The following is a 17163-nucleotide window of genomic DNA, read 5'->3' on the forward strand; positions in this document are numbered from 1 at the left end:
CAGTGGCGTCAGACAGTTGTGAGAGGTCCTACTGGAATGTCAGTGTGTGTGTGTGTGTGTGTGTGTGTGTGTGTGTGTGTGTGTGTGTGTGTTCTATTCAAGAGGGAGGGACTGGTCCTGGGTGCTGGGATGGGACATCCAGAAAGCAGCCCTGCTTGCACAGGGGCTTGGTGCCCTGCCCTGGGCTGTTTGTTCCCTGCAAGTGGCTTGTGAGGAAGAAGATTGCTTATCAGTACTCAGGCCTGGGGTGCAGGGCTGGGAAGGCTACCAAAGAGGCCTGTGCTTCTAGCTGGTTCTTCTAGCAGGCCCAGAGTGAGCTTGCTCCCCTCTGACCCTAGGAGTATAATGTGAGCCAGCCTCAAATCTGGGTCTTGAGGCCCCTATGCTCAGGGTCTGGGTTACTACTGAGGAAGGCAAGGGTTGCCCTGGACCTGAATCCCTAACTCAACAGTGGTTTCGAATTCTGTCTCTGGGGTTGCTGGGACCCATCCCCTAAGGACTTCACTCTGAGGAAAGTGTTGCATTGTCCCACTTTACAGGAAGCAGACTTAGAGAGACCAGACGATGTCCCCAAGCCCTCAACAAGTGGCAAAACTGCTTAATGTTAGGCTTTCCCAGCTGAGTCTTTGGACTCATAGAGATATGTGACCTCAGTATTATCTAGATCTCTACCTCCATGTCCCTTCTGGTGGTAGGGAGGGGATGGGAGTGCTGTCAGGAGGTATAGTCAAGCAGGTCAGATGGAGGCAGAGAAAGGCTGAGGATGGAGAAGCCAGCCTGATGTTGAAGTTAATGGGTATAAGGCAGGCTTGGATTTGAAGGGACTGGTGGACGGGGTTGTCCAAGGACAGTTCTAGGCTACAGGACCCGATATCCATTTCTACCCATCTCCCTCCAGGTCCTCAGGACTGAGCTGCCTACTCTGAGACCATAGGTGTGAGGATGGAGGTAGCATTCTGAGGGATTTCACCTCAAGTCCTGGCCGCACCCCTCAGTTCTGTCCTGTCAGGTTCTGGGAAGGGGGGGGTGCGTAGCCTTTAGCTTTATCTCTGCCCCTGTGACTGGTGGCCATGGTGGTTTCCGGCCAGCAGCTCCTGTTTCCGGAGGCCCAAAGGGGGCCCAGGCGGAGCCTAGAGGGGCAGTGGGGCTGGGCCTGGGTGGCCCCACTGGCTCCGCCTCTGTCTATCTTTGGGAATTTAGTTCCCGGGCACCACTGGCCCGTACTCCACTGCCTGCCAGCAGCCAAAAGCTGTCCTGATCACCCAGGGTTTTTCCTCCCAACCCAGACCCCACCAACTAACTAACCCCTGCCTCCTGGCCTCTGGCCCCAACTGCCCTGCTCTGTTCTTAGGGGGCTGAGAAGTCTCCAGTCACTCCACTGCTGAAGTTGTGGGTGCAGATGCTGGCCTGCCTTGGACCACAGAGGCCTGTGGGGGCTCCTTTCTGAGTCCCTCCTGGCCCACCATGGCACGGCGGCTGCAGGATGAGCTGTCGGCCTTCTTCTTTGAGTATGACACTCCCCGGATGGTGCTGGTACGAAACAAGAAGGTGGGAGTCATTTTCCGTCTGATCCAGTTGGTGGTTCTGGTCTACGTCATTGGGTGAGTCTGAGTCCCCTCCTCGCCACCTTTGGGCACCGGACCCCTACATGTGCCAGTCCTCTGAGCTCTGGGGTACTGACTAGCCCCTCATCTCTCTATGCACTGGAAAGCCCTCCTGATGAGCCTCCATGCTACTAGGAAAAAATAGGCTCTGTTAACCCACTGCCAAGACGGACACACTGAGGCAGGATGGGACACGCTGCTCTGGGTGCATGGTGAGCAAGAGGTAATGCCATTGTGGGTCCCAAGGAAGTGACATTGTGAATGGTCCTTTGCAGTGAGTGAGTGAGTGGTGATCCCTGTAAGAGCTTCCTTCACCTCCACCTTCCCACATGCAGCTACTGAGACAAGGCGACACCCATCTTACTAGCCAGAATGAGGGACAACCTGGGGTATCCGGGAACCTGGGAACTGAAAGACCCTTGGATTCTGAACACTCAGCATGTAGATGGAGGCTTGAAGCAAGAGGTAGTCTCCATTCTCAAGTGTGTCATCTCCTTCCCGGGCACAGGATCAAAGCTGCACAGGTCTACCTCAGCCATCTGGCTAGCCCGGAAACCATGCAAAGGCCCCATTTTAAAGTTCAGTCTGGTTGTCCTGGAAGTTAACAGGCCTGGCAGAATCTTGCATGAGCATGTGTGTTGAGTGGGCTAATGTCACGGAGTCATTCGGAAGTACCTGTCCCCTTCCCATGTTCTATATGTCTAGGCATGTACCAATGGCTTTACGTATCTATTGCTGGGTGTACATGCATGTATGGCCATGCCCCTGTCTGTCCTAGGCCTGAGGTAGTTAGGTGCCTGAAGTGTCACATGTAAGGGGTATCATGTTTACTCACAGTCATGCTGAAAAGAACCCCCAGAGGCCCTGGGGTCACTAAAAGGGTTGGGCCCTGATGAGAGCCTGCCAACATCCAGCGCCCCAGGCTGGCTATGCTGTGTGGTTCTGAGGGCTCTGCACATTCGCATTTGGGGGACCTCTTGGGAGTGTCTAGCACCCAGAACAGCCTTTCTTCTGCCCACTGGTCCCCTGAGATTCAGAGCTGGCCAGATGCAGCCAAGGCCAGGACCCTCCTGCTGCCTTTTGGGCTCTGTCTCCCTCTTGCTCACAAATCAATTTGGCCGAGCTTGGGAGGAAAACTAAGGCCCAGAGAGGAGCCATGGAATTTCCAGGTCATGGGGCAAATCAGCCTCAGCCCTCGGCCTTTGCTCTGCCCCTCTCTTTTCACACCCCCACAAGGTTTCTAAGGAACTGTCTAATGGGCACCAAGGACCACAGGCCGAGCACAAGAGGAGCCTAAACGTTCACCATTTACTTATTTCTAGTTCCTCCAGGAAAGAGAAGTCACACAACTCAGGCTCAGCATGTTCCTCACCTGGAGAGGCCAAAAAGGCTGTCCTCACTCAGGCCCCGAGGGCTCTCTACTGTGATTTCAGAGCCTGGCTGTCAGAACAGAAGGGACAGTCACCTGCTTAAGATGAGTCTCAACTGCCCCCAGCTCTGACATATTCCTCCAGTGACAGGAACCTCACCGCCACCTTCTTTCCTTTCTTCTGGTCCAAGATGGTCCATCATTTTCAAATGGATGTAGCCCTTGTTGGTGTGAGGGGTGGGGGTGTAAGAGATGAGGGATGTAACTAGTCTCACTAAAACGGCCAATTCATAGAGCGGAGCCGAAGGCAAGGTCTTCAGGTCCCCAAACCCAGGCTTCCCTGCCCACTGGGATTTTTGCTAACTCTGGCTGTGGCTCCTCTGTCTCTGTCGCCCTCATCTGGCCCCTGCCTGATGCTACACTGACTCCTACAGACAAGACTCCCAGCGCCTTGGGCATCTCAAGCCTCAGTCTCCCCATGGTTACATAGGACAGTGGTTGGAGAGGACCATGCTCTTCCTTGTGAAGGGAAGGGCTTTACTCTAAGGATCCTCCTCTTTCCTAGACGTTTGTCTGGTTGTCCAGTCCTATGGGTGCTGCAGGGAAGATGGGGGGTGGGGACCAAGGGATGACCAAGGGATTCGGTCTCTGGGCACCAGACATCGAAGCCTATGTTGGAAATGGGCAGCATGGAGGTGGAGAGGGACAGATGAAGAAAGCAGCCATGAGACTTAGGAAGTCAGACAGACAGACAGACAGGCTGAGATGCCAAGGCGTGGAACAGGCTTAGAGGAGGGAAGCTTAGGCTGTGGTCTCTATTGGTCATGTTCTTCCTGTAGATTCGAGACAAGGAGGGGAAGTAAGAAACTGCAGAAAACAGAGCCTCAGCTGGCCCAGACTAAGGTGATGTCACAGATGGAATACTCCAATTGGAGGGGTTGGGCTATGAGACAGACTGGTCTGGTCCCTCCTGCTGGGAAGCAGGGGGACACAGGAAATGAACTCTGTTGTGTGAGTTCAAGTGGGCCTCTGGCCACGTATGGTGGTGCACATGTTTAACCTCAGGCAAAGGTGGGTAGATCTCTGTGAGTTCGAGGACAGCCTGGTCTACATAGTAAGTTCTAAGATGTTAAGGCAGCCAGGGCTACACAGAGAGACCTAGTTTTTTTGTTTTTTTTTGTTTTTTGTTTTTAAGAAGAATTGGTTCAGTTGAATTTTGTATTTGTTTGTTTTTTGAGGCAAGGTCTACATAGCCCTGGCTCTTTTGGAATTCACTATGTAGACCAGGCTGGCCTCAAACACACAGACATCCATCTACCTCTGCCTCCCAAGTGCTTGGATTAAAGGCATGTGCTATCATGCCTGGCTTCAGTTGAATGTTTTGTTTGTTGGACTGGAACTTGCTTGAGACTGACTTCAAATACCTTAATATTGACTCTTTTAACTAACTTGTCTTTCATTTATTTAATGCTGGGGATTGGACCTATGGCCTTGAGCATGCTAAGCACGCTGTCTACCATTGAGCTATTCCTTAGCCTTCATTAAAAAAAAATCACACACACACACACACACACACACACACACACACACACACACACACCTGACTGAATCAGGCATGGTAGGTGGTATTTATCTATAATCCCAGCACTCAGTAGCCTGAGACAGTCATATCATAAATTCAAGATTAGCCTGGGCTACATGGTGAGTTCCAAGCCAGTCTGGTACATGATACTCTCTCAAAAACAAATGAAACTTCACAAGTCTGTGGTCATTATTATTACAAGGTTGCATAATTGTCACTTCTAATTACATTTCCATCACTCTAAAAGGAAACATTGTATCCCTTAGTAATCAACCCCTTTTCTCCTCACAGCTTGCCTTGCCTATTCTGGGTATTTCCTATAAATAGAACCATACACCAGGCGCCTTTTCGTATCTGGCTTCTTTTACTTGCCATGTTGGTTATATTGTGTAACCCAATGTTTTTATGGCTAAATAATATCCCATGTGTTGATTCATCACGTTTTGTTTATTAGAGTATCTGTGGTTGGACATTTTAGGCTGTTTCCACTTTTTGGCTCCCGGAAGCAATGCTGCCCTGAGTGTTTGTGGACCAATACTTTGGTGGACGTATTTTTTTTTTCTTCAAGGTATATATCTAGTAGTGGGATCAGGTCAAGTGAAAGCCCATGTTCAAAGTTCTGTGGAACTGCAGAGCTGTGTTCTAAACTGTCCTGTGGCATCGGAGATACCTTCAAGATGTCTGTTGTGGAAGGCAGATCTGGGTCCTCAAATAAATTAGTTACCTCTCTTGTAGCTGTGACAAAAGCAGATAAAGGTGGAAGAGTTTACTCTGGCTCATGGTCTGAGGGCACATCTATCATGGTGGTAAAGGCATGGTGGTGACAGCCTCTCTGGCTGTGGCAGCTGGAGAGTGGGGCGGCCGGTCTCCCTGCGCCCACAGTCAGGAAGCAGAGAGAATGCGGGATTCCACTTGCTTTCTCCTTTATATTCAGTTCACGGCATGGTGCTGCCCACATTCAGGGAAGGTGTCCCCTGCTCAGTAAAACCTCCTTGAAAGGTCCTCTGCCAGGGCTGGGGATGTAGCTCAGTTGCATAGCATGCACAAAGCCCTGGATTCGATCCCCAGAACATAAACAAGGAGGTGCATCCCTATAATCCTAATACTCAACAGGTGGACCCAGGAGTTCAAGATTACCCTTGGCAACATGGTGAGTTTGAGACTCAAGTTCCTCTCCAACAATTCGTTTTACTTACTTTTGACTTCAGCCTCATTCAAGTTCACAGGACAGAGGCAGAGCGAGGCCAGATTCTTTGCCAGTATATAATACGAATGACCCAGATGGCCCAGTTCCTGAAAGAATTTTTGCTCCCCTGTGAGACCTTCTGATCTGGGCCTCCCACTACCTGCATTTCTCTTAGCATTCTTGTCTCCTAAACTCCCCTCAGAATGGCCTATCAGGCTCTGCTTACAGCATTGAAGGGCTTCTCTGGCCCACAGCCCCAGACTCTTCCACAAAGACCTAAGGTTTACATGGTCAGGCTTATGAGAGCAATGGCCCCACTCCTCAGTACCCAGATCGGTACTAGGAAGGGTCCTCTACAGGAACGGCACCGACAGAATGGATGTGTAGCATAGGAGAGTCACCAGATTGCCTTACACAATAGGTAGGAGCCAGGTAGCTTAACAATGGCTGTCTGGATGCCGGAGAAGCTGAGAGCCTAGTAACTGATCAGTCCATGAAGCTAGATACCTCAGGGGTCTCAATGTGGCACTGGAAGACTGGAAGATTCCTGGAGAGTTACTAGTCCTCGGCTCGGAAGACAAAGAGGCTGGGGTCTGATATCAGCTTCATCAGTGGCAGCAGATGCCACAATGGTCACAGGCCCCTGGAGGAAGTAAAGGCAGGCAGGCCACACTGCTTTTCCTCCGTCCTCTTTATCTCTGGGCCCGTTGGAAGGTACTGCTCACTCTGCGTTAACTTCCTCTCTCAGTTAATCCTCTGTGGGCACGTCCTGAAGTGAGTCTCCTAGGTGACTCCAGACGCAATCAAAGTTGACAATATCAACCAGCACACCAAGCGACCAGAGATGCCAGCAGTCTGTTCAGACTTCTTGAGGGCGGGCTCCTAGGACTTGCTCACTTCTGTGCTTTTAGTGTCAAGAACAGTGCCTGGCACCAAAGATGGGCTTGGCGCATACATGTGTATTGAATGACTAACTAAATGTGTAGAGCTGAGTTTGTAAGGGCATAATCCACCACAGATGTAGAGGTGGATCTTAGGACAAGTGTACCTGTGACAGCTCACCCAGACCTCTGTCCTGGGCTGAGAATGGAGGCCAGGGAAATGGGGAAGATTTGATGAGAGAGTTTCATTTTCATGTGTCTTGAGTACACAGCCTTGTTAAGGATTTACTGAGTGGGCCGTACCGTTGAGGTAGGGGCGTTCTCTGTTTTACTGAGGAAGTTGGGGCTCAAAGAAGTTCAGTCTCTAATCTGAAGCCATACATTTGGCAAAAGGCAGGTCTAGTACTTAAATGTGGGCCACGTCACTGTGTATCCTCTTCCCAGGGACCACTGGAGAAGGGAGCCCCTGAAGGGTAAAGAGACTGGAAGGAGAGGGGCCTCTGAAGATGCCGGTGTCTTTGACTCCAGACTCTTTGATGGCCTTCCCAGAGTGGTAACCACAAGGCCAGTCAAGACATGGCTTTGGGGGAGATGGCTCAGCGGTTAGGAGTGTGTTCCGCTCTTGTAGACGAACTAAGTCCAGTTCCCAGCACCTATGGCAGGCAGGCAGCTCATACTCACCTGTAATTTTGGCTCCACCAGATTCCATGCCTTCTCTTGGTCTTCACGGTTATCTATAGTTGAGTGTTCAACTCCCCCACCCACCCACCCACCCACACCCACACATATATACACAGTTAAAAATAAAATCTTCTTTAAAAGACATAGCTTTGGAATGGCAGGCCTGTTGCCGTCATGCCAAAGCTATTATTACCAGGGCTGAGGGCACAAATGCCAGATTTGACATTTCCTTTTGACCTCCAAGACCAGCAGCCCCAGGGGCAGACACAGCCCAGAAATTGTACTGGTCCCAACCCACAGCTGAGGCAGGGGAGGAGCTCCGGGGAGATACATCCATGCCAGTGCTGTACAGTCCTGAATGGGAGGCCTCCAGCCCTGCGTCTCCTCCTGCTCCTGTTTGACCTCTGACCTTTGGGAGGGGAGTGTCCTCGGACACCAGTTTCTCCACCCATTGTGTGATGTGTTGCTATTGGGCAAAGAGAAATTGAGGTTCTGGGGATGGAGATGTGAAAAGGGAAATCAGTGGCTTCTCAGAGAAGACTCAGAATGTGCAACAACCCCCTCCTCCAAAGCAGCCCCTTTAAGCTGGGGCGTGAGACAGAGGCCTGACTACAGCAAGAGACCATGCAGATGAGGAATCCCTCTCCATGAGGGGTTCCTGGCAGGGCAGCCTGGCATCCAGCCCCAGAAGAACCCAGACCTTCGTTGCGCCTCACCTGTTTCTATTTGTGGCCTGCAGGGGGCAGCAGTGACCACACTTTGACTTGGAAGAGGGCTGGTTTCCAACGCAGGAGAGGATTAAAGTAGCAACAAGACTGTTTCCCTGTGGCCTAGGACAGGGAAATGACATTGACTCTGGCACTAAGGCTTGGAGAATCCTGTCCCCAGAGCAGATGACTTTGAGCTCTTTGTCTAGGTAAGGTAAAGGATGGAGGGAGCAGAGCACACACACCTACAGTCTTCTCCCTGGGGAGGACTGCAGGTGTATGCTCCAGTGAGCAACACGCCCTGAATCGACCAGTGTCTTCTAAAGGAAGAGGCTATCCCTGGAGAGACATGAGATACAAAACTCCCAGCGTAAGCGATCGAAATGAAACTAAGCTAGTTCCCACAATGGAAGGGACTCACTTCGTTGGCTCATGTTCTAGTAAAGTCCAGAAATTGTTGTTATTATTGGTTTTTTTCCCCCAAGGGGTTGTGGCAACATGGTCAGGAATCTTGTCCTCTCCATCTCCCGGCTCCATCCTCAGGCTATTGCTGAGAGAAGGCAAAAAATGGCTAACGGTAATGTTGGCCTCACAGCCATTTTGCTTAGCCACCCAGCACAGTGGAAGTTTCTTAGTTAGTAAATCCGAGGGAAAAAAAGAATCTGGCTTTGCTGTTGATAGTCTTCTAATGACAATTAGACTCTACTTCTGCTAGAGGGTTGGGACATTGATTGGCATGCCTTGGCCATGTGCCCATCCCTGGGAGTGAGGTCAATCCCACTGAACCTCCTGGATTCGACACAAGCCACTTACACAAGAGCCTGAGGGAAGGGGCTGGATGCTGCAAGAAGGTCCGGTCTCTAGCCCCATATCCTGACTTCCCTTCTCTTTCCCACTTTCTACTCAGTAATGACAGATGGCTTCTGCACAGCAGTTGGCGAGGCGCCAGCCCACATCCTCAGCAACTTCTCTGAATTAACTCGCTTAACATAAACAAGCACCGATGTTGTTCCCGTTTTATAGATAAGGAAGATGAAGAGGAAGGACCCACTCTAAACCTTGCAGCACTGAGGAGCAGGCCTGGCTGGGAGACAAAGCCAGACTCCCGGGCAGTCCTTACACTTTGCTGGAAGTTGTGTGGGAAGAAACAGGGTGTTTGGAAGGAGGACTGGGGATCAAGAGCTGGCCGGCTGGCCCTGACGGACAGCTCTTGGAAAAAGGATTAGGAGGGACAGTCCATCAGTAGCTTCATGGATTGGTCCCCGTGGCAATTGGAGGGGTGGGAATTTAGACACAGGCCAGCAGGGGGTGACAGGCGAGGCTGTCCTGCCACCAGGAAAGTAGCTCAGAAATGTATCTGAGGAGGACAAGAGGTGGCCCAGAGGATACCAGAAAGGACAGAGGTTCTCACAGCCATTTGTGTCCTTGGATGTCCTGCCCAGCACTGCACAGTATCCTAACTCCTCTGTCTTCCCCGGACCCGGCAGGTGGGTGTTTGTCTACGAAAAGGGATACCAGACTTCAAGTGGCCTCATCAGCAGTGTGTCTGTGAAACTCAAGGGCCTGGCTGTGACCCAGCTCCAGGGCCTGGGGCCCCAGGTCTGGGATGTGGCTGACTATGTCTTCCCGGCACAGGTGAGCTGGCTCAGGGCTGCAGCATCCTTCCTCCCACAAACCGTGGCTCAAGGATGCCTGAGGGACCAGTCCAGGACCCCCTGAGGGTCCTGCTCTCTGGACCTCAGTCTCCTTTGCTGTGAGACTCGTCCTGTCACTCCACAGCGATGTCACGGGATGTGGGGTCTGCTAGGTGTCAGTCAGGTGGGCTCGAGAGCCCTGCTGGGACAGTGTTTAGATGCTTGGGGCTGTTCTACCAACTCTGCCTGTCATCTCCCTGCCCTTCGCTTCCAGGGGGACAGCTCCTTTGTAGTTATGACCAATTTCATCGTGACCCCTCAGCAGGCTCAAGGCTACTGTGCAGAGGTGAGGACTCTGCCCCTCTCCTGGATCCACAGGGAGATAACATGATGGAATCCCCTTGGGCCTTGGGGGTGATGTAGGATGGGCTTTCTGATGAGGTTGTGATGCAATGTTGGACAGAGAGTCCCACAAAATCACCCTCAGCCATTGTTAGTGCCATTGTTGGGCATTGGGTCTCTCCATCCCAACCTCCAGTCCCCTGTCAGCAGCTGGACAGAAACCTAGGACAATGTGGGAGAAGGAGGCTGTCAGCAGGGTCTCCCACAGCATCTGAGATTTTGCTCCATGTCTACACTGTGGCCCTGGCGGGGGGGGGGGGCAGAGTAGGAGAGGGTACGCTCTAGGACCACACCACAGGGCCTGGGACCAGCAGCTCTCCCCTCCCCCAGAACCCAGAAGGTGGCATATGTCAGGATGATAATGGCTGCACTCCAGGAAAAGCAGAGAGGAAGGCCCAAGGTAAGCCCAGCCCCTTCCTGTCTGCTTCTCTCTGTACTCCACATCTCACCAAGTCATTCCCCATTGAGAAAGTCTATTCTGCCCTCATCCTGGCTCTCAGCTCCCATGCCATGGAAGTCACCATAGGGTGGGACCCCAGGGGTTGCTCTCTCCCTACAGGTATTCGCTCAGGCAAGTGTGTGCCCTTCAATAGCTCAGTGAAGACCTGTGAGATCTTTGGCTGGTGTCCCGTGGAGGTGGATGACAAGATCCCAAGGTAACTGATGTCCTGTCCTTCCAGGGAGCTAGAGGCAGGGTCCTGACTCACAGACATCTGTGTCTGGCAAGAATGGGTTCTTTATACTTCTGATCCGACCCCTCACTCTATCCCTGTGGCCCAGGCCAAAGAGTCTCCCTGGTCTAGGAGCCTATAAGCCCGTGCCTCTGTAGCATGGCTACCTCAACGCCACCACACATCCATGCACGCTCCAGGGGAACCCCTGTGCACCCTGCTACATGCTAAGCTCTTTCGGAGCATGCAGACACTCTTGGGGAGGGGCACTGAGTGAGTGCTGTTTTCCCCAGCCCTGCTCTTCTCCACGAGGCTGAGAATTTCACCCTCTTCATCAAGAACAGCATCAGCTTTCCACGCTTCAAGGTCAACAGGTTCGTGGGAAAGGAAGGCGGAGATGCAGGTGGTTTGTAGCAGCTGCGGCCGCTCTCAGCACTGTCTCCCTCCATCCCCGCCGCTTGCACTCTGGAGACAGCAGCCTTGGCCGACCTCCTGGAGGCTGACTGCTCTGGAGGGGGACACTCTAGAGTTCTTGAGGGTCCCTAGAGCTGAGTGGAGTGAGCACCCTCCCAGCTGCCACATGGCTGCTACCCATGCCTTCCACACAGGCGCAACCTGGTGGAGGAGGTGAATGGCACCTACCTGAAGAAATGCCTCTTCCACAAGACCCTGCACCCACTGTGCCCAGTCTTCAGCCTTGGCTATGTGGTGCGAGAGTCAGGCCAGGACTTCCGCAGCCTGGCTGAGAAGGTATGGATGGGATGGGGTGGTGCCAGCAAGGAGTATACGGCCCAAGGTCACAAGACAGGCCTGCCAGTCCCTTCCTGCCTCCCAAATTTCCCTGGGATAGGCCAAGTGTATGCATTGGACTTGTGCCCTAGTACCAGAGTCCCCAAGGGTCCTCTGCAGGGCCTGGTCGGATCCTGCCATGGAGGAGATGCTAAGAATGAAGAGATGTGGGCAGACAGCTGTTTTGAGTCAGGGTCTCTCTATGTGGCCTAGGCTGCCCCCAAACTCTTAATCCCCCTGCATCTGCCTACTTAATGAAGAGTAGAGGTGTGTGTCACCACACCCAGTTTCTTTTTTAATTATTTTTTTTTTCTGCTGAGGATGGGCCTCATGCACACTCCGTAGTAACCCCTAACCCAGAGCTGTACCACAGCCTGAAATCACTGTGGTGGGGATGGACCTCAGGGCTTCACATGTCCCCTGGATTCCAAGACCACAGTCCTCGTCCTCGTCGTCATCGTCAGGCTCTGGATCCAAATCCTGCTCTGCCTCCCAGTCAGAGTGTGCCCTCAGACAGGTCTCTTAGGTTTGGTGTATCTGAGAATTGCCGCTGAAGACAATAATAGCACCATTCCCATGGTGGCGCTGGGAGAGGATCAAGTGAGCACGCACCTGCCGGCTAGCACTTCAGCTCTGCCCGGCATGGGGCCATCCTACATCCTGTTCTCGCTGGGTCCTTCTTGTGCTCGCTCCTGCAGCTGCCTGTGCGGGGATGGCAACCCTCCCCTTTTCCGTGAGGTCACCAACAAGCCCCACAGTTGTGTGTGACAGAAGCCTGCAGGTGTTTGCTTCCAAGAGCCACACGGAGGTGGAAGCAGCCAGACAGTGGTTAACTGTGGGTGCTTAGGCTTCTGTGGGTTCATCATGATTTTCAACCCACCCTGCTTCTAGAACCCACGCCCACCCTCACCCACTGAGTGTGGGGATCTCTGTGCCTGCCTCCAGGCTGAGCTGCTCAGCTGCCTGCCCACTTCTCTGACCACCTCTCGGCTCTTGACCTGAGCCACCCACCTGTCCTGCCTTGACTTCGAGTTCTGAAGTGTTTTCTTCCCAGACTGCACAGGTCACTCTAGTTCAAAGGCTTCTTGCTTGTCTCCCACACCACTGCGACTTGAGGCAGCAACTCTCGAGAAACGTGACGAGTGCCAGACGACTCTGTCTCCTGACAGTCTTAGAGGACAGAGGTCAATAAGCAATCGCACAGAATACACATATGACAAGCCAGGTGTGCTAGCACACATCTGTGACCCCAGCACACAGGAGGCAGATGCAGGAGGATCAGGAGTTCAAGGCCAACCTAGACTACACAGTAATACCCAGTCTCAAGAAACTAGGAAATGGGGGAGATGATTCAGCTGTTAAAAGCACTTGCTGTTCTTCCAGAGGACCCAACTTTAGATTCCCAGCAATTCACATTGGGTGGTTCATAACCACCTGTAACTCCAGCTCCGGGGAACCCAAATGACCTCTTCTGGGCTTCGAAAACATCCATACACACACATACATACATACACTCAGAAAGCACCCATACATACCTATACACATCTCTCAAAATTAATAATATAATTTTTCAAAGAGAGTGCAGGCACCAACTATAAGACAGTTTTTGTTGTTGTTGCTGTTTCCTCTTTTAAACTCATGAAGCCATCTTGCTGGTCTAAACAGGAGTTTTAGAATCCTGAAGCCCAGATCTTATGTGCTTGTGTCTCTGGCAGGGTGGGGTGGTTGGCATCACCATCGACTGGGAGTGTGACCTGGATTGGCATGTAAGGCACTGCAAACCCATCTACCAGTTCCATGGACTATATGGGGAGAAAAATCTGTCTCCAGGCTTCAACTTCAGGTACCTGACAGTCTCCTGCCAATTTCTAGAATGCCACAGGTTGACAAATGTTCTCAGAGGGGACCAAAGGACCCTAGATGGCCTCCATCCTGTGTGAGTTGCCAAACAGGAAGCCAGCAGGAAACAAGACCTTAAAGGCTTGAGCCCCTAGCCCTGGGTCTTGGCTCCTGGGAGGTCTGCCTGGTGGGAGTCAGGGAAGGGCTGAGTTCAACTCTCCTGGAAGGAGGCTAGTCACTCTCCTTGAGCAATGCTGGAAGGCCTCTTCCTAATACTTTGGCACCGTCTCCTGCCACCTGCCCATCCCCCCGCCTCCAGGTTTGCCAGGCACTTTGTGCAGAACGGGACAAACCGTCGTCACCTCTTCAAGGTGTTTGGGATTCGCTTTGACATCCTTGTGGATGGCAAGGTGAGTGCCCCATGTGAAGGGATGGCCACCAAGGAAGGCCCCGTGAGAATTCCGGATGTCTGTTGTTATGGATATGAAGTGTGATGGGAGGGGTATGTTCAGAGATCTGCTTCTAATGACCATGGATATGAGAGATGACCCTGGCCCGGCTTAGAGCCACTGACAGGACTCCCCTTCCATTTCCTTGGGTCCCGGGAAGCAAGGCCAGGGATAAAGCCCAGGTTTAATGACCAGGAGCTGGCTCTCGGGAGAGCTGGAGCCCTGGGCCACAGGCAGTGGGGATAGTGTGGAGCAGAGGGAGCAGGGCTTGACCTTTTCTATCTGGGTCCCTACTTCTGATCCGGCTCTCCCCGGACCCTGCCACCAGGCCGGGAAGTTTGACATCATCCCTACCATGACTACCATCGGCTCTGGAATTGGCATCTTTGGAGTGGTAAGTGCTGTGCTGGGTTTCAGCCTCTCCTCTTCTACATTCAGTAGCAGAACCCCCAAAATGTGACTGTAGCTGCCTATCATTTCTGAGGCAGCAGCTGCTTTCTCCATCACCCTAGACCTACCGTGTACCTGGGGAAACTAAGGCTCAGAGTTAAGGTAAGAGAGGTAGGATGAGGCTGACTTGGTCCCAGGAGGGGTTTGCAGCACCTTATCCTGTCTTCAGGAACCCGGGGTCTGGAGGGGAAGGATTCAGCTAGGACAGTCAGTAGGGACCACACTGGGACACGGAAGGTCTGTGTCTGCCCCAGATTCCCGTTCTCCAGCCCTGCCCTCCCTGTCCTCAGGCCACAGTTCTTTGTGATCTCTTGTTGCTCCACATCCTGCCCAAGAGGCATTACTACAAGCAGAAGAAGTTCAAGTACGCGGAGGACATGGGGCCTGGGGAGGTAAGAGAACTCCCGAACTTCTTTAGCAGGACTCTTCAAAGACCTCAAGCTCGTGGGTCTGTAGTGGCAGGCTCTGTCCTGCAGGACTCAGTACTTCTGGGGCCTGACTTGCATTCTCACATTGCATACACAGGGTGAACATGACCCCGCGGCCACCAGCTCCACTCTGGGCCTGCAGGAGAACATGAGGACCTCTTGACCTAAGCCTTGGGCTCTGGACTCGACTCAGTGTGCGGTTTCCGGCAAGGGCTGGTGGCTTCGAGCCAGGACAGAGGCCATTCCCAGGGGCTTTCCTACCAGGCAGACACCAAGTTGCCCCTCTAGTTCAGAGTGGAGACAGGCGAGACACTGCAATTCAGAGCTTTGGGTCCAGTTCCACACTTCCCCTCCTGAAGGATGCCCCCTGCAGTTTCAGCCACTCTGGGTCCATGTGGTTGGGCTCCTCACACACCTAGACCCTAGCTTTGTGTTTATGGCTCCGGCTCTCACTGTCCATCCCAGGGCCTCACCTTCCTAGATTTGTGCTCTTCCATATGGAAGCCGCTAGCCAGATGTGACAATTTGAACTTAAAATATGATAAAAAAAAAATATGCCTCCGTTGAACTAGCTAGGTGGACATGTGTGGCCCATGGCTACCACACTGGACAGCATAGGATGTTTTTCAGTGAGGGAAGTTCTGAAGGAATTCAACGGTGCAGGTGCCTGGCACACAGCCCCCCTCCTAAACCAGAAACACAGGCCACTTTGTACCTGAGGCTTAAGAATGGCTGGCCTGGAGCTTTTGGACTTGTAAGCTCCCAATCAGCCTCAGGTCAGCCCCAGCTGGCAGCTGTAAGCACTGAGCAGGGGCTCAAACACCCAGCAAGTGTGTAGTGTGCCCGTGTGCCACACAGGCATTCACAAACCCCCATGTGCACACACCTCCTACACACACACACACACACACACACACACACACACACACACACAATCCTCCACCCCCACTGTGGGTTGGAACAGCTTGGGTACTCCAAGTGCAGCCATCTGAACACACCTACACCCCCAGGCAGGGACACATGGTCTCCATACAGTGTCCCCCCCATGGGACGATGCTCCTTCCTGAGGGAGGCAGGCCAGCCCAGCCCTTCTAGCCACAGAACCTTACTCAGCTACCTCAGATGGAGGTATAAGCTTGATGAATCCTGGCTCCTTGCCTGTGGCCCAGTCCCAGCTTCCGTGGCCTGTTCCGTGGCCAGCTTGGTTGGAACATGAAGGCTGAGGAGGCAAAGGGTGGGGCACAATAAAAAGAAATGGGGACAAATTTCTGTCTTCTTTGCTTTCCTTTTAAGCCCTTCTGAAGTTTTGTGCACCTGCGAGATGCGCAGCTGAGCTGAGCTTCTGAGGTCCCCGTGGGCAGGCTGGTGTGGGGTGCCTGAGCCCAGCTGGGTCAGCGAGCTCACAGCAGTCCCTGAGCTCCATCTCCACACAGGACAGGGCACCAGCACTCTACCCAAGCCTGAGCAAGCTCTTCTCCTGGCTGTGAGGGCAGTTGAGCACCCCAGAGGCAGCCTTGGGAAACAGGGTTGAGAGAAGGGCTTATTGTCTTGTCCCAGGGGTGGGGATTTGGGGGCACCTCGACAAAGGAAGTGAGGCTCCATGTGGGCACGCCCTCCAGCCTGGGCTCACAGCCAGCCAGGGGTTCTGAGTACCCCTACCCTGCTCTGTCTAGACCAGTCTGAACGGCATAATTTCTCACACTGATGGATCTGTACAGTTCAACCTGGTGGCCACTTGCCAAGGGTAGCCAATAAACACCTGGAGCCGTTTCACTTTTTAATGCATTTTAAACAGTGCCTTGCTATGCGGCTCGTGCTGGTCTGAAATTCACGATCCTCTTGTCACAGCTTCTCAAATGCTAGGATCACAGGTATTTGGCACCATACCCAGTTCTTATTTACTTTTAATTCACCAAAATAGCCGTATGAAGCCAGTGGCTAGTGGAGTCGACAGCATGGGCCGGTTGTTCTCTCAGACCTTGGCCTTCTGCCCCCTTCCCCAGCCAAGAACCTTCCACCCTCCTCTTTCCCAGCGCCCGAAGCCTGGGCTTCCTGTCTCTTTCCTCCTGAGTGGCAGAAAAAAAAAAAAGAAGTATCCAACCAGCCCAGACACCTCCAGCCAAGGCGGCCTCTCTTGCGTACCTCTGGCTCGTGTTGCTGCTGCGGACCAGCCTACTCCCTCTTCATTGCCGCCCGTCCAGAAAGACCAGTTCACCCTTGTCTGCAACCGGCCTCCACCCCCATCACTTCCAGATGCCCTTGCCAAGGTCGCTAGCAGAGCCCTTGATGCAAACTCCACAGCGATACCCGGGCTTGCATCTTGCTCGGCTCCCAGCATTTAACCGTTATTCCAAGATCCCTTACAGTGGTAGCCCAGTGCCGCCTCTTCTGACTTCCTGGCAGGCCTGGAGAGTAGGGAAGAAAGCCTCTTGCAGCCCTCACACAGCTCACCCTGTGTCCTTGGCAAGTGGCCTCTCTCCAAGACTCCTCT

General features: G+C 52.8%; 1 protein-coding gene across 4 annotated transcripts; it reads left to right on the plus strand.

The window, feature by feature from the left end:
- Window positions 1-1166: 1166 nt before the first annotated feature.
- Window positions 1167-15937, plus strand: P2rx1 (purinergic receptor P2X 1). Of its 4 annotated transcripts, XM_037200962.1 has the most exons (13): window positions 1524-1601; window positions 1712-1827; window positions 9498-9645; window positions 9919-9990; window positions 10377-10446; window positions 10606-10702; window positions 11011-11091; window positions 11326-11467; window positions 13222-13349; window positions 13665-13755; window positions 14123-14188; window positions 14535-14636; window positions 14770-15937. In XM_037200962.1, exons 2-13 carry the CDS (start codon window positions 1814-1816, stop codon window positions 14833-14835), a joined length of 1077 nt encoding a protein of 358 aa, XP_037056857.1. In that variant the 5' UTR covers window positions 1524-1601; window positions 1712-1813; the 3' UTR covers window positions 14836-15937. The 4 variants fall into 4 exon arrangements, with proteins under 4 accessions (XP_037056856.1, XP_037056855.1, XP_028744570.1 ...); XM_028888737.2 differs by lacking the exon at window positions 1712-1827 and having other exon boundaries at window positions 1168-1601; XM_037200961.1 differs by lacking the exons at window positions 1712-1827; window positions 11011-11091 and having other exon boundaries at window positions 1167-1601.
- Window positions 15938-17163: the final 1226 nt, after the last annotated feature.

Source organism: Peromyscus leucopus, chromosome 8b, assembly GCF_004664715.2.
Source record: "Peromyscus leucopus breed LL Stock chromosome 8b, UCI_PerLeu_2.1, whole genome shotgun sequence".
Classification (NCBI taxonomy): Eukaryota; Metazoa; Chordata; class Mammalia; order Rodentia; family Cricetidae; genus Peromyscus; species Peromyscus leucopus.